The sequence below is a fragment of the Tachypleus tridentatus genome, chromosome 13, assembly GCF_004210375.1.
Source record: "Tachypleus tridentatus isolate NWPU-2018 chromosome 13, ASM421037v1, whole genome shotgun sequence".
Taxonomy (NCBI): Eukaryota; Metazoa; Arthropoda; class Merostomata; order Xiphosura; family Limulidae; genus Tachypleus; species Tachypleus tridentatus.
The window spans coordinates 115764535-115784614 of record NC_134837.1 but is presented as its reverse complement, the minus strand read 5'-3'; the positions used below and the strand labels follow the sequence as shown (position 1 = coordinate 115784614).

The 20080-nt window shown below is 31.3% G+C and overlaps 1 protein-coding gene across 2 annotated transcripts in view; it reads right to left on the bottom strand.

Moving 5' to 3' along the window:
• Positions 1-20080, bottom strand: part of LOC143240301 (unconventional myosin-Ic-like) — a 110018-nt gene that overhangs the window by 23610 nt on the left and 66328 nt on the right. For both annotated transcript variants that reach the window (XM_076482524.1, XM_076482523.1), the window contains exons 20-27: positions 19718-19794; positions 18334-18402; positions 14724-14808; positions 12407-12461; positions 9052-9156; positions 4950-5033; positions 2861-2954; positions 2181-2251 (exon numbers count right to left, since the gene is read on the bottom strand). In XM_076482524.1, coding sequence (XP_076338639.1) covers positions 2181-2251; positions 2861-2954; positions 4950-5033; positions 9052-9156; positions 12407-12461; positions 14724-14808; positions 18334-18402; positions 19718-19794 — 640 coding nt within the window. The remainder of the gene's footprint in view (positions 1-2180; positions 2252-2860; positions 2955-4949; positions 5034-9051; positions 9157-12406; positions 12462-14723; positions 14809-18333; positions 18403-19717; positions 19795-20080) is intronic.

Below are 20080 nucleotides of genomic sequence, written 5' to 3'. Positions count from 1 at the left end.
TCTTTGAATCTGGTTTCCATTTTTCTACTTGTTTCTCCAATATAGAAGTCGTGGCAGTTATCACATTGTATTTTATAAATAATGTTGGTGTGGTGTTTGTCAGTGTAGTTTTTACATAGTATAGACCTCAGTTTTGTGCTTGGTTTTTGAATAAATTTGGTATTAACTGGAATGTCATATTTTGTTACTAATTTTTGCCAAATGTTGGTTATTTGTTTGCTGATGTCAGGAATATATGGTATACAGCAGTATATGGTTTCTTGATTTTTTGATTTGTGAGATATATTTACTTTAGTTGGTTGATTTTGCTTTCTGTCTAGGTGTGTGCGTTACATCCACCACTATACTGGTACAGATATGTAGATAACACGGTTGCGGGATTCAAATCTACAGAACACATACTAAATTTTTTCAATCACATTAACTCTATACATCCCAACATTAACTTCACATGTGAACAGGAAGAAAGCAATCAAATATCATTTCTTAACCTCAAAATTACAAGAACCGACACACAATTCAAAACAGAAATCCACCGAAAAATCACCCATACTGGACTATACATTCCTTGGGACTCAGCACATGAAACAAAACAAAAACTCAACATACTAAGAAACCAAATAAACACAGCCATAAAACTATGCTCACCAGATAAAATTAACGATGAATTAGACAAAATAAAACAATACTTCATCAAGATCAATAAGTTTCCCACAAACCGTAGAAAACATTATGCACACACCTAGACAGAAAGCAAAATCAACCAACTAAAGTAAATATATCTCACGAATCAAAAATCATGAAACCATATACTGCTGTATACCATATATTCCTGACATCAGCAAACAAATAACCAACATTTGGCAAAATTAGTAACAAAATATGACATTCCAGTTAGTACCAAATTTATTCAAAAACCAGGCACAAAACTAAGGTCTATACTATGTAAAAACTACACTGACAAACACCACACCAACATTATTTACAAAATACAATGTGATAACTGCCACAACTTCTATATTGAGAAACAAGTAGAAAAATGGAAACCAGATTCAAAGAACATAAAAAGTCACCTTCACATGTTTTCAAACACTGCAAGTCAAATAAACACAACATAACCATAGAAAACACTCAAATACTAAATAAAGAAACAAACATAAACAAACGCAAAATTAAAGAAGCCTTACTTATACAACAACTTAAACCCAAAATAAACCAATATAAAGGAACGCCTTTATACCTATATTAATATAATAAAATAAATAAAATTATATATTCAAACATCTAACACCGCCCTCTACATTCCGACACTCAGTTACACAACCCCTTTCAACCATGTGGTCAGCTTCCGGTCAGTTACCTCTTTCTTTAAGAACCTGACGATGACCGAAGAAGGTCGAAACATTGTTCGCTCTTCTTTGTAAAATATTTTCTCAACCCAAACGAGCCGTTTTTGCATATAAATTTCTCAACAAGTGGGTTTCTCGACATCACTGAAAGTAGAATAAAACTAAATTAACTTAAACTCAAAATATGTAAATGCAAGATCAGCATATGCACAATAAAAACCTACATGAAAACACAGCATTTAATAGCTCTTTCTAAACATATATTAATTTTCCTAAAAGCTTTGAAATTGCCTTTATGATACACGTTTTCTCTACAAGTGATCAACTACAAATAGGATTGCCAAAATCTAGAAGTATCTCTGTTCCATGTAATGTTATCAGGCAGTCCTACATACACAAGATAAAAAACAAAATACAACTATCACAAGAAAAAATAAATTAGTCTGTTGACCAGACCAGCTACACAAAGTAACATGCAAGTCTAAGTTAAACATATGGTCTTAACAACCAAATTTAGTATGTTACAAATTAAGAATTTTAAATAAATTCAAGTGCTTTGTAGCTACAAAATATATACATTATAGAAGAGTAAGACAGTGGCATTTCTAGGACTGAAGGTGGGAATTACATAGGAAAAACATTATCTTAGGTTAGATGTTGGGCTGCTGGTGGGTAGATTTCTCCAATGGGGGATATGCCATTAGTGAGATACACAGTATTAATTTCATACTACAATTAGACTACACAATTTAGTTTTGTTTTGCCCTCAAAGTTATACAAATAAATACTGAGAGAGATTACAATTAAGTTCCTATGTATAATAGTTCTCACCAAAGTCTTTTCATCCTCTGGTTTGGTTGTTTTGTCAAATGCACTTGATTTAAGAGAATTTTGTTCAGGTGCTGAAAAGTATTATTTCAATTTCTTTATTTAAACAATGTTATATATTTCAACAGTCACACATTTTTGTTATGCTACCACTTACAATATTAAAATACTAGAGATAAAACAGGAAAACACTCAAATATAATTCTATCACAGTTTATGACCTTTAAGCTCTTAATATGATTTTTAAGTTGTATTGCTTGAATTTTTGCTCAGTTGAGGAACAATGAACTTAAACAGAGACCACTTCATTAACAGGGTGCAAAATCTAGATAAAATTAAATATTATTGCTGGCTTATATAATTTGTCATTCTATGAATATTACTTTCAAATAACTTTGATACATGTAAAGTTTGAAATTTTGTTTTTCCATTGCAAGTTTATGTTCTTTAAGTTTATTGCAATCTATTTCAGATTGTTAGAACACCAATTAAGTTATTTCTCAGCTGAGAATATCATAATTAACTTCATCCACCTGGTTTTTTTTTGTAAACATTTTAGTTTACTAGATATGAAGAGCATGGTATAAATATAACATCCAATCAAGCACTAACAGACATGTAAGATCTGTTAAAATCTTTAAGATGAATCACAGTCTACTAACTAAAACTTCTATACAACTTACTCAGCCTGTTTTCAACAAATGGCATTGCAACACTTTTAGGGTAACTTTGCTTCTTGTTTTTGAAGAGATCATGTGCCACAACCTTTTGGTCGAACTGTAAGATGAGATTAAACACATTTAACTATAATTTCAAAAACAAGGTGTGGTAATATAAACCTTATTTTAAAATGTCAATTATCCTAAAAAAACAATGTTATTCAATATAAAAATGAAAGCCTACCATATTAAAGAATATTTAAGTAAAAAACAGGAACTTCAGAACATCAAAATTAAAATTGACTGGTATGATGGAAGATTTAGAAGATTACATATGATCAGGAGAGTTGGTCAAACAGGAAATTAGGACATAAGACAGATGTATGAAAAGTGGTTGGCTGAAAATGGGAAACTTAACAGCAAGTAGTTCTGTAAACACATTCACGGTAGAGAAAATTTAGGATTATTAGACCCTGTTTTTCTCTCAGTTTTTACTAATAAAGATTTAAACAACATTCCTTATCCTAAACAGCTGTTAGATGGAAAAGACAAAATCAGAAAAGATGACCACATTAATTATGAGCTTGTCAAGAAAAAAATTAGGAAAGTTTACAGAATAATAAGACTCCTGGGCCACATAATAATTTTCCAAGTGTTTTGAAGGAGGCTAAGGATTGAATTTGTTAACAACTACTATTTTTGTAAGTGCTTGAACAATAAGTGTGTGTCAGAGGATTGAAAGTGAAAAGAGAAGTGTTGAAAATTATCCCAATAATTATAGGCTGATTAACCTTACATTAGTTGTAGGAAATGCCTGGCAAATATAATAAAAAATGCTTTACAAAGTAACTTAAAGTTTAGAATTTTATTGGATAGTCAACAAAGTTCACTGAGGAAAAATCTTGCCTACAAATGTTTTGCCATTCTTTGAAATGGTTACAGTTTATATAGATGAGGGTAAGGGTGCAGAATTGATGTACCTAGATTTTCAGAAACATTTAATAAGGTACCACATAAAAGGTTTGTGAAAAAATTATCTATATATATATATGGGATGTAAGTTAGTTAATTAGACAAAAAATGTAGCTGTATGTAAGAAAGCCGAAGACTGCTATAAATGGAATTCAGCTAAACTGTATTATTGTCATAAGTAGGGTATCTCAGGGCTCAATCTCTGAATTTTTTGTCATTGTGCTTTATGTCAATATCGCAGATAAAGCAATAACCAATGAATTACTTAAATTAGCTGATGATATTTAGGTCTTGGGTGTTGCTGCTGATGGGGAGCATGGTGTTACTTTATAAAACAATTTAGATCATTAAGTGAGTCAGGCAGATAAATATGACAAGTAGGTTTTAACTATAATAAATGCATGTGGATTATCATAATTTGAATTATGCTTATAATTTCATTGTGAATAACCACAGTGCTATAGAAGAAAAGAATCTTTATGTGATGGTTGATCAGTCTCTTGAGCCATCCAAGCATTGTGCTGTTGCTAGTGGTAGGACAAACAGGATTTTAAATTGTAACTACAGAAATATTGAATAAGAATCTAAAGAGATTATAATTTCAGTGCATATGTCACTGGTTAGGCCAAAGGAGGAGAGTTTAAGATCTCTGATACTGTTTTCTATTGAAAAACGAAAAGTTAGAGGGATCTGATTGAGGTTTTTAAGATTGTTAAGGGAATTGAGTGTTGACATATAATTTTTTTTTCATACTTAATAGTGAGAATGTAAGACAATGGGGCACAAATATTAATTTCTGGCAGGGTAGGAATCATCTTAAATTAAGACAGTTTTATTTTTTAACAAGGTAACTGGCTTTTCGAATGGATTGCCTTCAGTTGTGGTGGAAACAATGAATAAGTGAAGGCTTAATGAGTACATGAATGATAAACACTAGCTGGCTATGAGCTCAGTTCAGTTTTAATTGTTTAAGTTTAGTTTAATGGATATGACAACCAAATAGACAAGTAGGTCCCTTGTCTCTAACTATTGTATGTTATCAGAACATATTTTAATAGTAGTTCAATACTGAAGTATACATAAAATCAAGACATTTTGAGAGTAATATTCAGTATATTATTTATTTATTTTTTTGCTTCACCTGATCTTTTCGTTCGGCAGAAATGGACTTGCAATATTTTCTGACCAGCCACTTCTTGTGCATGTCATGTAATAGATCTGATGCCTTGAGAAGGAAAACAATCATCTATTAATTCTCACTTAGACACTAAAGATTTTTATGCTGTCAACAATTGTTAAATCTAATGTTTTATTTCATTCTTTATAATAATATTGTAAATTAGCATTATGTTGCCCATGACTTTTAGTTATTATTGTTGCTTTTCAAATATTTCTAATAAAAACATGTATAAACTTTAACATTCAACTAATAATACAGGTCTGAAAATTTAAACTTCATAAAAGTTGTTTTGGTTTTAATAACACATTTTATATAATTCAGCTATGCAGATTTTGAAAATATTCCTTTTTTATATCACATAAGAATTTTTTACAAAAAGAAAACTTACTTAGATTAAATTATCATTTGATTTACCATAATGGACAATTTTTTACTGTTATATTTGTCAACAAAAAATAAAGTGAAGAACAACAATGTCAAACAAATATCCTGAATTTTTTTTAGTCTCAAAACTACATGCTGTGATACTTCTATGTATTGTGTCTGAAACATCTCACTTCAATGATCAGCAGTAATCAGCCATCATGCTGATGTCCCATCTTCCCTGATACCTTTTCTCCATTTTCCTGATGAAATCTTTCCCCTTGCTCTTCACAGATGGCACCAATATTTTCAGGAAAACAGTCAATATGTGTGTGTAAGAAGTGAATTTTGAAGCTCATATTACAACCTAACTCTTTGAAATTACTGAGTATGTTATCAACGATATTTGGGTCTTTGTCGTTTCCTAAAAGTTTGTCAATAACACATTTAAAGACAATTCGAGCTTCTCTTTCAAATTTTCTCATTTTCCTTTTGAATTTTTCATCCAAAGTTAATTTCCTAATCTGAGGCCTAATAAAAATCCCTTTTTTAAGTTTTGCTTCTAAAAGAGCTGGGAATTGCCCACACACATACTTGAAAAAATCGCTATCTTTATCTAAGGCCCTAACAAGCTGCTTCATCAAGTCCAGTTTTATGTGGAGGTAATAGAACTTTCTTTGTGTTCAAACTTTCATATATAAGGATTTTTGATCCTAGTATAAGGATGACTGTGCATGGCCATTGCTTATTTATCTAGTGCTAATTTCATGCTCTGCTGTCTCACTCACACACACAAAATGGAAATTTTGTATAACTGGATTGTTGACCCAAAAAATACAAAGGCCAAAGTAACCAACCATATTCTTTGTATTTAACCTTCTTATGTTTCTTTCAAATGAACTGAATGAGAAATAGGAACAGATACATACATGTTACCATTTTAAAGAACAACTTTAAGACTACTTTTGGAGGAATTAATCAACAATCCCCACTCACTTGGTACAGAGACTACAGCTCCTAGCATTGGTATTAATTCAGCAATATTGTAATAAACCAATAAACCTTCTTGAAAAATGTATGGTATAAACTCTTTCTGACAATTTCTGTACAAGTAAAATGATGTACCTAGAGAAAGTAAGTTCTTAGCCCAAAGTATGGACCACAAAATAAATGAAAAATCCTTTGAAAGGTCCAAATCTGTCCCTAAATCATTAAGCTCATCTTGTGTGAAAAGTTATAGGTCACCAGATATTTCAGGCTGAAAACTATCCATATCATAATTTCTATTCACATTAGATTCAGAATCATCTGACACTCTATCAAGAGACTTTAATGGAATAGGTACATGTACATCAAGTCTTATTGCAGACTGTAAGCTTAGATAAGAAATTTTTTATTTTATTTCGAGTGCTGTAGTTTTACATATTACATGAGCAAAAGTAACAGTCATCTACATTGTTTCTAGGCTCACAACAGACCACTGGAATTCCAAAAGGCAAACACTTTTTTAAATTTAGTCCATTGTCTCAATTCTTTGACACAAATGGTGCAAACTTTGTGTGGAGCCTATGATTTGTCAGGGTCCTTAAGATTTATTCACAATTATGTGTAATATGTTTTGTTTTTTTTGACAAATTCTGTAATGGTTTGTTTCTTTACAACAAATCTACCATAAATATAACAGCAAATATTTGGATCATTTAACCCTCTCAACATGGGTTCAATCAATTTTCCTTGAACTGACTATGCGACCTTGTTATTTTCATTTAAATTTTTAGACTTAATACTTCTTACTTCAATATAGTGCATATATCCTCACAAAATTTGGCAGTACTTCAGGTAATGTTATAAGTTTTTCATGACAAAAAATCATATTCTTAACAAACTAAAACAAATATTTGTCCATGAATATATTGAGTGTTTGTTTTGAATCGTCCGAGTACAAGATAATTTTCATGTTGAGATTAAAAATACTTTTCCTCATCTCAAATTTCCTTTGTAACACCTAAAAACTCAAAAACATTTTAAGCATTTTGTTTTCAGCAAAATTTTATATTTCACTCATTTTCTCTACCATATCTCAAAACAGAATTAATCAATTTTACTGACCACTTCCTAACCACAAAATTATCCTTTCTAACATTAAACTAAATTCATTTATCCTAAGTAGCTTTAAGCTCATAACAATATACATCTGTTTATAATTAAAATTTATTGTTTTATTGTCCTTTGAATTACCCATAAGTAGCTTGCATGCATGTCTTATTAAACATTTTTATTATATTATTATTTATTTTATCTAATCTAATATCAATTAAAAAGTATAACTATTTTTACATTTTAGTTACATTTATAATAAGGAATAAAGGATAAACATGAAAAATGAGAAATAAAGTACTTACCCAGTCAATTGTCAAGTACACTTAAGCCTAATTTTCTTTATAATAGGAATTTTTATTTAATTAAAAAAAATGCACCAAAGAGCCTCAATGAATAACATACAAAAGTAGACAATTTCTCCTAGCTCTCAAATTTCTCTGGCTTTCTAACTATGTGAAAATAGCCATTGCAAATTCATCCAAGTTAATCATTAACTTTCTCACGGAATGAAGTTTGTACCCTAAGTGAAAATGACAGATCTGTTCAGAGCATATTATGCTATGCATCATTTGATAGACAAAAACCTTGACTTTCTATTGGTTATAGGTAATTTATAATTAAATGTAAGAGAGAACTATTAACAAATCTTGGAAGTGAAGATGTGACAGAAGGGGTCTGATTTTTCTAGTTTTTAAAAGCGCTATAACCAAACAAAATTGAAGGCTATAAAAATTATGGTTTGTTTGAGCAATGGCAATGATGAAAAAAATAGAAAAGACATGATACCTAGAGAAAATGTGTTACTTAAGGAAATTCAGGATTTTTATTAATACTGCCTTGTATAATTACGAAAATAAAACTTGTATACTATTAAACTATGGTTTACTACTTAAGACTTTATGCTATATATACTAATTGGTATAACAAACAAAATGTACTTTAATAAAAGTTTGAAACCAGGACACTAAAACTTTCTGTTATGCACAATAAAGAATAACTGGGGAGGGAGGGTTAAACACCTCTTGTTGTCATAGCAATAAATAAATAATATTGAAATGAGAAAAAGTTAAAGTGAATGCACAAACAAATACCATCCATAAATGACACATCATGTGACCTGTTAACTGTTTATATACTAGTGGTGTATTTCTCGAGTGTTTACAATGATCAATAAAGCTTTCACATCGTGACTGGTCTAAAGAAGTCATTAGCCAGTCATTGTCAACCTTTTAAGCATAATAAAAATGTGATCCAATTTCAGTTAAAATGGTTCACTTATGTAAATGAAAGTAGGATATTTTGTGAAAACTCTGTATGTAATGGAGAAAAGTGGATATTATTTTTGGATTCAGTAAACACTCACTTAAACAATACACAAGATAAGATTAATTATCAACAACATATGTTCATCAAATAGGTGCTATTTAGTCAACAATGTGAAAATGAAACAAACTTATTTGGCAGATTACTGATAAATACAGTAAATCTAAGTAATTATCACAATAAGAGTGTAGAGTGGGAAAATGTTTAGTGTATTATATAAACAATAAAATGTTATTATACCACCAATAAAAATGCTCTATAGAATTTAATACCTTACCTTAAGACAAGATCCAGGAGCATGGGGCCATGACTTGTCAAGGATACTTTTTGGCAAATTGTGGGCAAGGCGGCGTAAGTACTCAGCTTTCACACACTGCACAAACTGTAAAACAACAAACACCTGAGTAATGATCACTCCCTTAACTAGCTAGTAGTGTAGAAATACTTCCTTTATATCAGCACTTTTCTAAGAAAAGTAAGTCATTTGAATGTAAAATGGAAAACTCTGATAGTTATCTTTTAACCTGAGTGTGGGAAGTTACAGATTATACCAGTATTCCTGAGCAGTTGAAAAAATCTGCAAAACAAGCAACATGAACAAGGATGAGGAAAACTTTGTTCATTTGAGGAATTATGAGAAATGTCTTAGGACTCCCATTCGTAATTTCAAGCATCCTTTCAGTCTATGTTTATTAAATAGCAAGTTTCTCCCCTTTAAATATATAAAATCATATAATTAAGAAATTTCATGCCGGATGTGTGACTGCACTAGTTCAGGACTCAAAATACAACAACAAAAATATTATGAACCAATGTGAACATGATGCACAGTGTTTACACTTCTTTTATATTATTACCAGATGCATTTTTGAGAAACAACAACACTTGCTCATGGTGCCATAAATGGTGCATTAGAGCACAGTTACCTGTCAAAATAAGAGTATCTGTCATATATGAGGAAAGGATAGCAATAAAAATAAAAACCTACCAGTACTGACAAGATAAAAATATTTGCAGAAAAACCTGAGTTGGTAGAAATAAAGTAAGGAGAATAAGGTGTGTTGAATAGTTCTTAAATTGTTCACACACCTTTTGCACCCATGCCTTCAATTATGTCAGTTGGGGATACCAGATGGCAATAAACTGAAGGACCTTTATGAAATCAGTGGATATTGAGTATGCTGTACTGTTTGTACAATGTGTGCAGATACCAAGAAAAAAGCAACTTAATGCTATATATAATGAATTAAAATGTATCACTTCTTTCTGCATGCACAAAAAAAGGTATGAGCTCAAAAACTGTATTTAATAGTCAATTAGGTAGTAAACAGTATTTTAATTAGTAAATCTCTATATGATGAGGATCAAACTTTCCTAATACTCTACTGTGTATAAATTCCATATGAAGTGCAAAATATATGAAATTTTAATTTTTTTGTGTAAACACAAAATATTAGCATTTTAATTTATTTTTGTTTCAATCAAATAATTTTCTAACTTAAAAGTTTGTAATAAATCCAACAATCACCATCATGATTAAGTAATTCAGTTAATATGATTTATTAATCAAAATAAAATTAGCTGCTTTTTATGATCTCTCACTCAAGACAAAATTTAGGGTCAGACAATAACTGAATCTTTGGCACTTTTTTTCGTACATATCAGTATATTGCTACTTTAATACAGTTTTTGGCATTACTTTTACTTTCAGAGTAAATCTACTTTTGCTGTTTAATATGGCTTATTTCCATATGTCAATGATTTGATGATATAAAATGTTGCATTGCAGCACACAATGACTTTGCATCATCACAGGATCACAGTGACCATAACTAGATCTTAAATTTCATATCTTTCATCCATTCACACAGTAAACAGTGTATTCCAAACAAAAATGTTGCCACTCACCTGAAAAGAAGAGCCCATTGTACCATTTCATCTTTTTTTTTTTGCCAAAATAATTCTCTTTATTATATATAAAGGCTTTTTTTTTTTGATAAAGTATCAGGTCATCCCTTAAGTAATGTCCAATTTTAAGTTCACAAAAAGAGAAAGAATTTTAAACGATTGTAACATTATTTAATCAATAATGTATGTTCCATTATTAATATTTCCTACCAATGATTCACAAGCTTCTGAATGCCATTTCTATAAAATTCTTGGGGTTTGGAGGAAAAGAATGTAAAGAGAGTAGTTTTGACACCTTCATATGTTCCAATCTCTTTTCCATCAAGATAGTTCTGCAAACATCGGAATAGATGATAATCAGGTGGGGCAAGATCTGGAGAATAAGGATGATGTGGAAGTTTTTCCCACTCTCACCCTTCAGTCTTTACAGATGTGATCCCTGCTATATAAGGCCATGCATTATCCTGGTGTAACACAACACCTTTACGATTGATCAGAGCAGGCCTCTTTTCTTTCAGTGCAACATTCAAGCTCTCTAATTGTTAACAACAGAAGTCTGATGTAATCATTACATTGAGTGGCAGCAACTCAAAAGTGGATCATACCAACAATATTCCACCAAATGCTTAAGAAGACTTTCCTAGGGTGGAGGTCCATTCTGGGCTGTGCTTTAGCCAGTTTACCTGCACTAAGCCATTGTCTGTGGTGCTTAACATTTTTATAACATATCCACTTTTCATCTCCAGTCACTAACCTGTCAAAAGAAGGTGAATTACATTCATAAGAGTGTAGAGAAGTGCAAATGTCCACTTTTGCCCTAAGGTTGGCTTCTGTCAAATCATGGAAGACCCATTTTCAAAGTTTTGACACCTTTCCAATCTATTTCAGATGGCAGTGAACTGTTGAAAGGGTTGAATTAAGCTTTTGTGCTAGTTCTTCAATTGTTACAGCATAATCTTCACCAAGTGCAGCCAACAGCAAGTCATCATTAAACTCAACAGGACGACCTGAATGTGGCACATCACTTAAGCTGTAGTCACCTGATCTGAACTTCCGAAACCACCTTCACCATGTTATTTCATTGAGAGACTCTGCACCATAAACACCTTGAATGTTTTGTGTAGTTTCTGCTGCACTATTGCCTTTTTTAAACTCATAAAGTTTTATATGTCTAATGTGCTCCTCAGATACATCCATCTTCATAAGGGTTTATTTGATTAATGTTCTGATAAAGTGGAGTTGGGTTAGTTTCTTTTATTTGTCTGAACATTTTTATACACATCCTACAACACATTTTAGTCATAAAAGCCTTATACAAAGACAGAAATGATGATGCACTTTCTGTATTAAATTTTAGGACATTACTTATTGGATGACTTGATTCCATGGTAGTTGCATAACACATTTCATACGAGACAACTTACCTTAACTTTAATTGCTTTTACTTTACTGACACTTTACATAATAGATCAATGACAATAGCTTCAAAGCAAATTCAAACAACTTAAAAAAAATCTCAGTGAAAGAGTGTGTTCCAAAGTAACTTGTAATTTAAGATTGCTGAGATTTAAGTTCAAGCCCTAAACTTACCTTTCGTTTATTCCCATGATTTACCACTCCCAGTTTTATAATTTGTAAAAACAGAAGCCAAATTTTTGTAGCAAAGAAATAAAATGTATATCTCTATTAAACTGTATCTTTCTTTACATTTTTTTTTCACTTACATGCTTATTGTCTTCATTTTCTGCTTCATTTCTTGTAATAAAGCCTCTGATGAAGCTAAATCACAGAAAATAGATTGTAAAACAAATAAACACATTACTTAAGTAAAAAAAAAAAGACTGAAAAGTGATCTTTTTGCATAGCTATAAAGTTTTATACATTAAAATAATAAAGGCACACACAAGAGGAATTAAACTACTGTGCCAGTGCCTTTAGACTTCTTGGTTATTTTACAGAGTTGAGAATACCATGGTCAATGTTACACATTCAGCAAAGTTGTACTTAATTGTTGTTTTAATTTTATACTTTGCATAACAAACATATTATATTCTTTAAAAACACTTAATTGTATGGTAGAGTAATTTAGATGTAATTGACTTTAAAAGAATAACCACAAATTTCAGAAACTTTTATTCCTCTCACCAATGTTTCATTTATGCAACATCACTGAAAAAACAGAGTTAACTAACAAACATCTGCATATAAAACAATAAACAAACCACACATTAGAAATTTTAATAATAAAAACAAAACAGTTCAGAAACTGGCTTATCAAAAACTAGATTATATCTTAATGTCCATCCATACCTTACTATTTCTTGGTTTGTATTTGAAAATCAATAATGCCATATTAAATTTTTAATCTAAGAAAACTTTGGCTGTATATTTACCTTTAAGAGACAACCAAAGGAAAGCAAATTATGTTTGCAATGTCTGATCCTTTTTTTTTTTTTTTTTATACTGATTCAAGCAGTCCTTCAAAATTCCACAAACTTTAAAATGTATGATATGTTTCAAAAATGTAGATTATTTGAAGCAATGCATGCTATTTTATAAATTAAATTACATACTTGCATCTTCAATAAGACAGTTATTTTCCTTGCACTTATTATTCAGGTATAATCATATATCTTACAATCTCTTGTTTGAGCATTTTCTTAGTTCATTGTGTAATTCTGATAGATAATCTAGATCACTGTACAATAACTTGTTGGCCACTTGTAAATCTTTCACTTCGTGATGCACAGGATATTTAAAGCCAACAGAACATGCCATTTTAGTGGTTAATAAAATGATTTTTTATTTTATCACTAAGATAATCATTCAATTAAGTTAAGTGTACATCATTAATCAGTAAATCCAACACATGTGGCCTCTTTAAAACTGCTCTTATAAATACATTTTACTAGTTGTTCAGTAACTTCCACTATATCAATGAGAGAATTGCATGTTGTGAAGCAAAGTGCACAAACATTTTTACATAAAGATTTATTTATACAAACTTTCTTCAAGTCTCTGGTATGACTTAACATTTTTACAAACAAATATTCAGTAAAAACACTTCATTAAAATATCTGACTTTTTATGTACAGAAAACTTGCAATCTTTACTGAAATTCTACCAAATTTTGTGAAGGTACACTACTGAATCAAAAGTTATAGTATAAATACTTAACTTCTGTATATTATAGTAAAGTAAGCCCATTGCAAAAGGGGTAATATCTGTCTGCTACTGCTAGAGGAAGCTTGTGTCAGTTTTATAATGCATACATACTCAAAACCAATTTGCTTTAGATAGAATATAAGTTGGACTTTAATATAACTAAAAATATATAGTTGAATTAAATTGCAAAAGGAGTAATAAATGAATGGTAAATACAACCATAACAAAATAAATGTAGAATTTGCTATCTCAACTCAGTTTGAGAAATTGAAAATGTGTATGCAAGTTACAGTAATTGTTGAAAAATGTTAAAAGGTCACAAAATAATTCATTGATACAGATTTTAAAAAACTGTTTGAGATCCAAATGTTCACATTTCAAAAAAGAAACAAATATCAGATTTTGAAAAATAAAAGTAAAAATTGGCACTATAACTCAGTTAGTTTTAAAAGGTAAAATATTTTATTAAAATTAACACTAAGTTCTTTGTGTTTATGAGAATTTCAGTATTCTACCAAAAGTAGTTAGAAAAAAAAAGGAACAAGTTAGCACTAAAGACCCATTGTTCAATATGAGAAACTTGAAACATTTTTATGTAAGTTAGGGTATTGTTGGAAAATGTTAACTTTAAAAATTTATATAGTGAAAAGCTTAGGCACAATGAGGTCTAATTTCTTTGAAGAACAAGTTACATACTTGTATTATTTCTTATGTCACATCTAACATTTTTCAGTAAGAGCTTGCTACTCTATTGGCTAATGTTGAGTTATAAATTGGAACAACAAATCAAAGTTGCAGTGCAAATCTGTCATTTGTGAAACATCTCTCACAATTATGAACTTAATCAGTTAGGTAACCAACTATGATGTTTCTTACCTACGAATTACCTTAGCTGCCCATCGCCTTTTCTCAAGCAACTTCTTGGCTGAATATCTTCGCCAATAGCATGCTATGAGAGTTGCTGAAAAATATTTACTTGATAATATACCACTGAATGAACTTAATAAAATAAAACATCTTGTCTTGCCACATGAGGAATACACTAGTATGTATGTGACATTTATATAGAAGTTGAAAACCCAAATTTATAGACATTACTAACACAAGCCATATCAGTTAGGATATAAATATTACAATTTGGTTTTAGATATATTACTTATGTAAAGGAAGCTATAATTTTTCTATATTGAAAATGTATTTCCAATAAATAATTAACTCCTCTCACACAAATAACTATTTTCATTCAGTGCTACCTTTTGTATACTAAATTGTTCTTTCAAGCATGCCACAAGCTTTCTGCCTCCTCTCCATCAGAAATTACTAATTCTCATGCAAATTACCATGTGACCATTGAGTGTGCAACACACTTTTGCTGTGCATGCGACTCTCTCTATTCAATTCTGTCAGACTGTCACCTAGGAGGAAGGGTGGGAAGTGTGAAAAGTACCTATGGGAAATACATTTTTTTTTCAGCACAGAAAAGTTATAACTTCTGGAATGGTACATTACCACTGTTCACATAAATAGCTAGAATCTCACATTGAGTGGAGGGAAGACCAGTGAAAGGGGGTAAAAGAAGCATCCTTAAAAAGTGTCTAAAGGACAAACTCTGAGATAAGGTGTCAAGTTTGAAGATCTGATGTGGGAAACTGCAAATCTCAACCAAGTATACTCTTTGCCCAACAGATAAAAGTGTGGTACATATGGGCAGTGAAGCAGAGGAGCACATCCAAGTGGTGTTGGAAAAAATAATGGAAGTGCTCCTAGGTGTAGAGTGGCTAGGGAACAATGGACCATACTCAGCAAGTAAACTGTATCCAAAACCCATGTCGCTGGGAACTGATATCCACGTGAGGGGTAGAATGAGGATCATATTATCTTCATTTCAAGTTCAAGAAACTGAAAGGGATCTAAAGATAAAAAAAAAAAAAAAAGAGTCCAACATAGAAAAATCCACTTCCTCAATAGTGAAACTGATCAGGACCAACCCAGGTGCAACAATATCTTCAAAATAAGATATACCATGGGAGAGAAAAAGGGAAAGAATTGTAACAATTCCAGGTACCTTAACTGTGACACAGATGAATTATAACTGAAGAAGAAAAATAGACAATCCCTATTACGTGTATGAGGACTTATGTGATTGGTTCTACTCTAATTTTAAAATCTGGTCACTGTGAACCAATATCCACATGAGGGTAGAATGAGGAATCTCAGTTTTAAGGGTAAATTGCAGTTTGAAGTCTCACTTCTTTGGTTTCTGTACACTTATAGTGTAGGACATTATGTCATCTACACCAGCAGAACACCACTGCCATACTCTGCACTAAATAATATTTTTGTACTGATTTTTTTATTTCATGAAACCATTGAGGAGGATGTCTCTATGGCCCACCACCTCAGTAACTTGGAACTTGAAAGTGGTAAGGATACCAAAACTCCACTAGAAAAAAGAGGATTGAGAGTCCAGAGAAACATTAACACTTCAGACAGTGCAAAGGGCAATCATGAAATCCTATTTTTAAAAGCAGATTCTACCAATTTATTCAATACAAAGCATGGCAGGGATAAGCAGCTCTCCCATCTTGCTTTACCCATGTAGTCCATGGATGGTACAGTCTAGAACAGGCATACTTATGAAGCAATTCTATCACAAGGGTAACTTTCAAGTCATCTTGTGAAACACCCCATCTCAACATGTGCACTGCATAGAGATGGAACATAATAAGCAAGTTGACATGAATGAACAGCACAAATTCTAAAGATTAAAGAATACCTGATCGGGCACCACTTGCAACAGACCAATTTACAAACAATGAACAATTATCATGGAAAGAAAAATAAGCCCCCAGAAAAATTTAAAAAGAATAAAAATAACATATCCAGGAAAAGTCACAGGAATTCTGAACAATGGTAGCAGGCAGAAGATAACAGCCCAAAGTGGAAGAAACTGTGATCCTATGCATCTAGTGAGAGACAACTTTTATTATAGTAGTCCACAAGCCTGATTGAAAGAGTTTCTTCAGTGGACAATGAAGATAAGATATGAGGGAAAATGTGAGATAGTGAATTTGATAAGAAGACACTTGGAACAAGGTATGGGACGACAATGAAAGAGAGAAACATGTCAATCAAATCAAAAGCTGAATCCAATTGGTGAGGATGAAAGGAGAAAGATCACAAATAGAGGATGGTTGCTAAGTAACAAAGAGGCAGAAACGAGCATCATGGATGGACACCACATGGACAATATAACATCAAAATATATATACAGGACATAGAAGTATATCTAGATCAGGCTGAGGATAAAGGTAGTAAATGGAAAGAAGGGAAATCAGTGAAAAAAGGAGCTACCCTCCATAGCACTGAGGTTTGGGAAAAGAATGATCCAGATAAAGGAGAAGATGTATAGGATGACATAAATCAGACCACCAATGTTCACAGGCAAATAGGAGAAGGAAATAAGTCTTAAGGGAAAGGTGAAACAAGGAACATGGCTGCAAACAAATACCATGAAACCTCCTGTTGATTGATTCAGGCCACCCATCCCTGGCAAACAGTATCTATGAAAACATGTAAAGCCAAACAAGGAAGAGGAAGTGGGACATACACTAACATGTGGGTCCTGTTCAACCACCAATGCAGATTGTTGATTATGGTACAAGTAAGAGTAATAAGAGTCTACAAAGAATCCTGAAGAAGATTTCATTGGTTGTTAGAGCCCACAGAAGAGCATGACCTAAGGCAATAAAAGCATGGCCATGGAAAACAGTATCCCCCAAACGATAAAACCTCATGAACTGTACAAGACAGAGCAGTCCAAATGAAAATTAGGCCTGAATGGATATAACAAACATCTTGGAATAAAAACCAGGAAAAAGATTATTCACAAAAGGGCTACATATAATTTCCTGAAATAAGTGGGTAGCAAATGAACCTGGGATAAGGTTACATCGAGAAACAGAAGATCCCAGGAACAAAAAACCACATGCAAAAAGTAAGAGACAAGTATTACAAATGAGGCAACACAGAGGTGTAATGGAGAAGCTATCCTTCAAAAGACCCACAGAATTTCCACGAGTAGCCTTGGAACGGAGATGTATGTATGACAGATACGTGAAGTAAGGGTATGGTGGAGTAAAAAGTGGGTATAGGTTAATTAACACCAGATAATCATTAAAACAATTCTGTTAACTTTTAACTGTTAGAACACTATACAAATAAAAGCAGCTATGGTGACTATACTTACAGTGAATTTAATAACATTATGCTCTTTGTATGGTCTAGTAAGTAAACATCTTTACATCACATTTTGAAGACTTACATTGATTTGCTTCTGAATACATGTTGTACTTAAGTGGATTCTGAAGAATCAAACATATAAATCTTATTTTCCTGAATATATCTGAATAAGATCAAAAACACATACAGCTCATTAAAATCTCACACTTTTACTCTTTTATTGTTGAAAAATAGTTTTCTTTACCTGCTGTTTTCATCTGCAGAAACTTCTTCTTCTGACTATAACCTCTGAACTTGGCCTGAATTATTGTAGCTATTCATAATAAATTTGAGCTATTTTATTTCATCATTCAAAATTATTGGAGTTTAAACACTGGTATTAGAATAAAAAGTAAGGTACAATAGCATGGTAAACATTAAATTTACAGTAAATCAAGGGAAAAAAAAAAGACAAATACACAAGATTCTACGATTTTATGGTTAAGTTTTTTTTATAATTAAAAAATTTAAATATGATCTGCTATGTCATGCATACTACAATGATTAAGGCAACTAACATATTCTCTTTACAATGCTAGGTAAAGTACTGCTACCTGCTATCAATTGAATTTCTGAATAGTTAAACTTGTTTACTGTAAGCTGTAAAAAACAAGAAATTTAGTGGGAAACTGTAAAATGAACATCTGAAGATGTCAACATTGATCAATGCACAGATACTTATTCAAGGCTGTGATATACAGTTCCACAGATGACAATAAACAAGTTTGAATTCTATTTGATCAGATATTACCTAAACACATTAAAAGTGACACCTTTTTCTTTTCTGTGTAAGAATCAGCCTAGAGACCTCACCAAGAAAAAAAAAAAGTATAAGAAGTTGATACAATAAGTACTAAATAAAAAGTAAATGAAGATATTTTTGTGCAGTTAACCAAACACAATAAGAAAGCACTTGAAATTAAATACATTTCATAACAATATTATTGTCAGATATAAAACACCATTTAGCATCATTAATTTATTTATTTTGTGTTTGTAATTCATTGATGTCACAGGATATGGAAATTTCTAGAAGGCCTAAGTGAAAGACAAATAGCTATGATCAGACAAGAGGAAACAGAGTACAAGTAAAAGTAAAGCCACATGAATGAAAATTTTGGATGAGGAAAAGTTAGAAGATGTAAAGTTATCTGTTGTAAGAGTGAAAGGCATAATGGTTGAGATATTAAATTAACAATTTAGAAAAGATTAGGAGAATAACTTATCTTGTCAAAGAGTGTTCTAAACTTAAAGTGCAACTATGATCTTAATAGTGTAAAGAATTTTTGTACATATTTTAACTTGTTTTGAATATGTATAAAATTTGAAAAAACAAATGGAGTACATACTGTTCATTTATCATGAAATTTATCACCAACAAGTGATAGAAACTTACTGTAGAAGAATCCTTAGCCAAGCACACCTATTTACATTACTAAATATACATATACACACACACACACACACACATCCATACATATATATACTACACATTACATTACTAAATATATACACACACACACACACAAAAAGTAAAATTCTCTGAAAAAGGAAAAATTTCCTGCAACTAAGTATTAAAACTTACTTACCCAAGTCATGTTTCTTATGCTGGAAATCATCTTCTGTTTTAAAGAGGGTTCGTGGAAGACGAATAAAAAGTTTAGTTCTGAAAAAATAATGGCAATAACAAATTACATCCTTTACTCCCCTTACTTCAAAATAGTCTTTTGAACATTTATCCAAATTTCTTTCTTTATGTAATCATAATCTGATATAACATTAATCCCTTAAAGAATCACCCTGATCTATTTAAAAAAAATTGCAGTGTTATGAAAAGCAAAGTCTTTGCATATCAAATGATATTTCTATAAAACACAGTACAGAAATTACATGATATGTAAAACCTGCCTTCCATTAGTAATGTAAATAGGTGTGATAGTCTTGGTATCTTA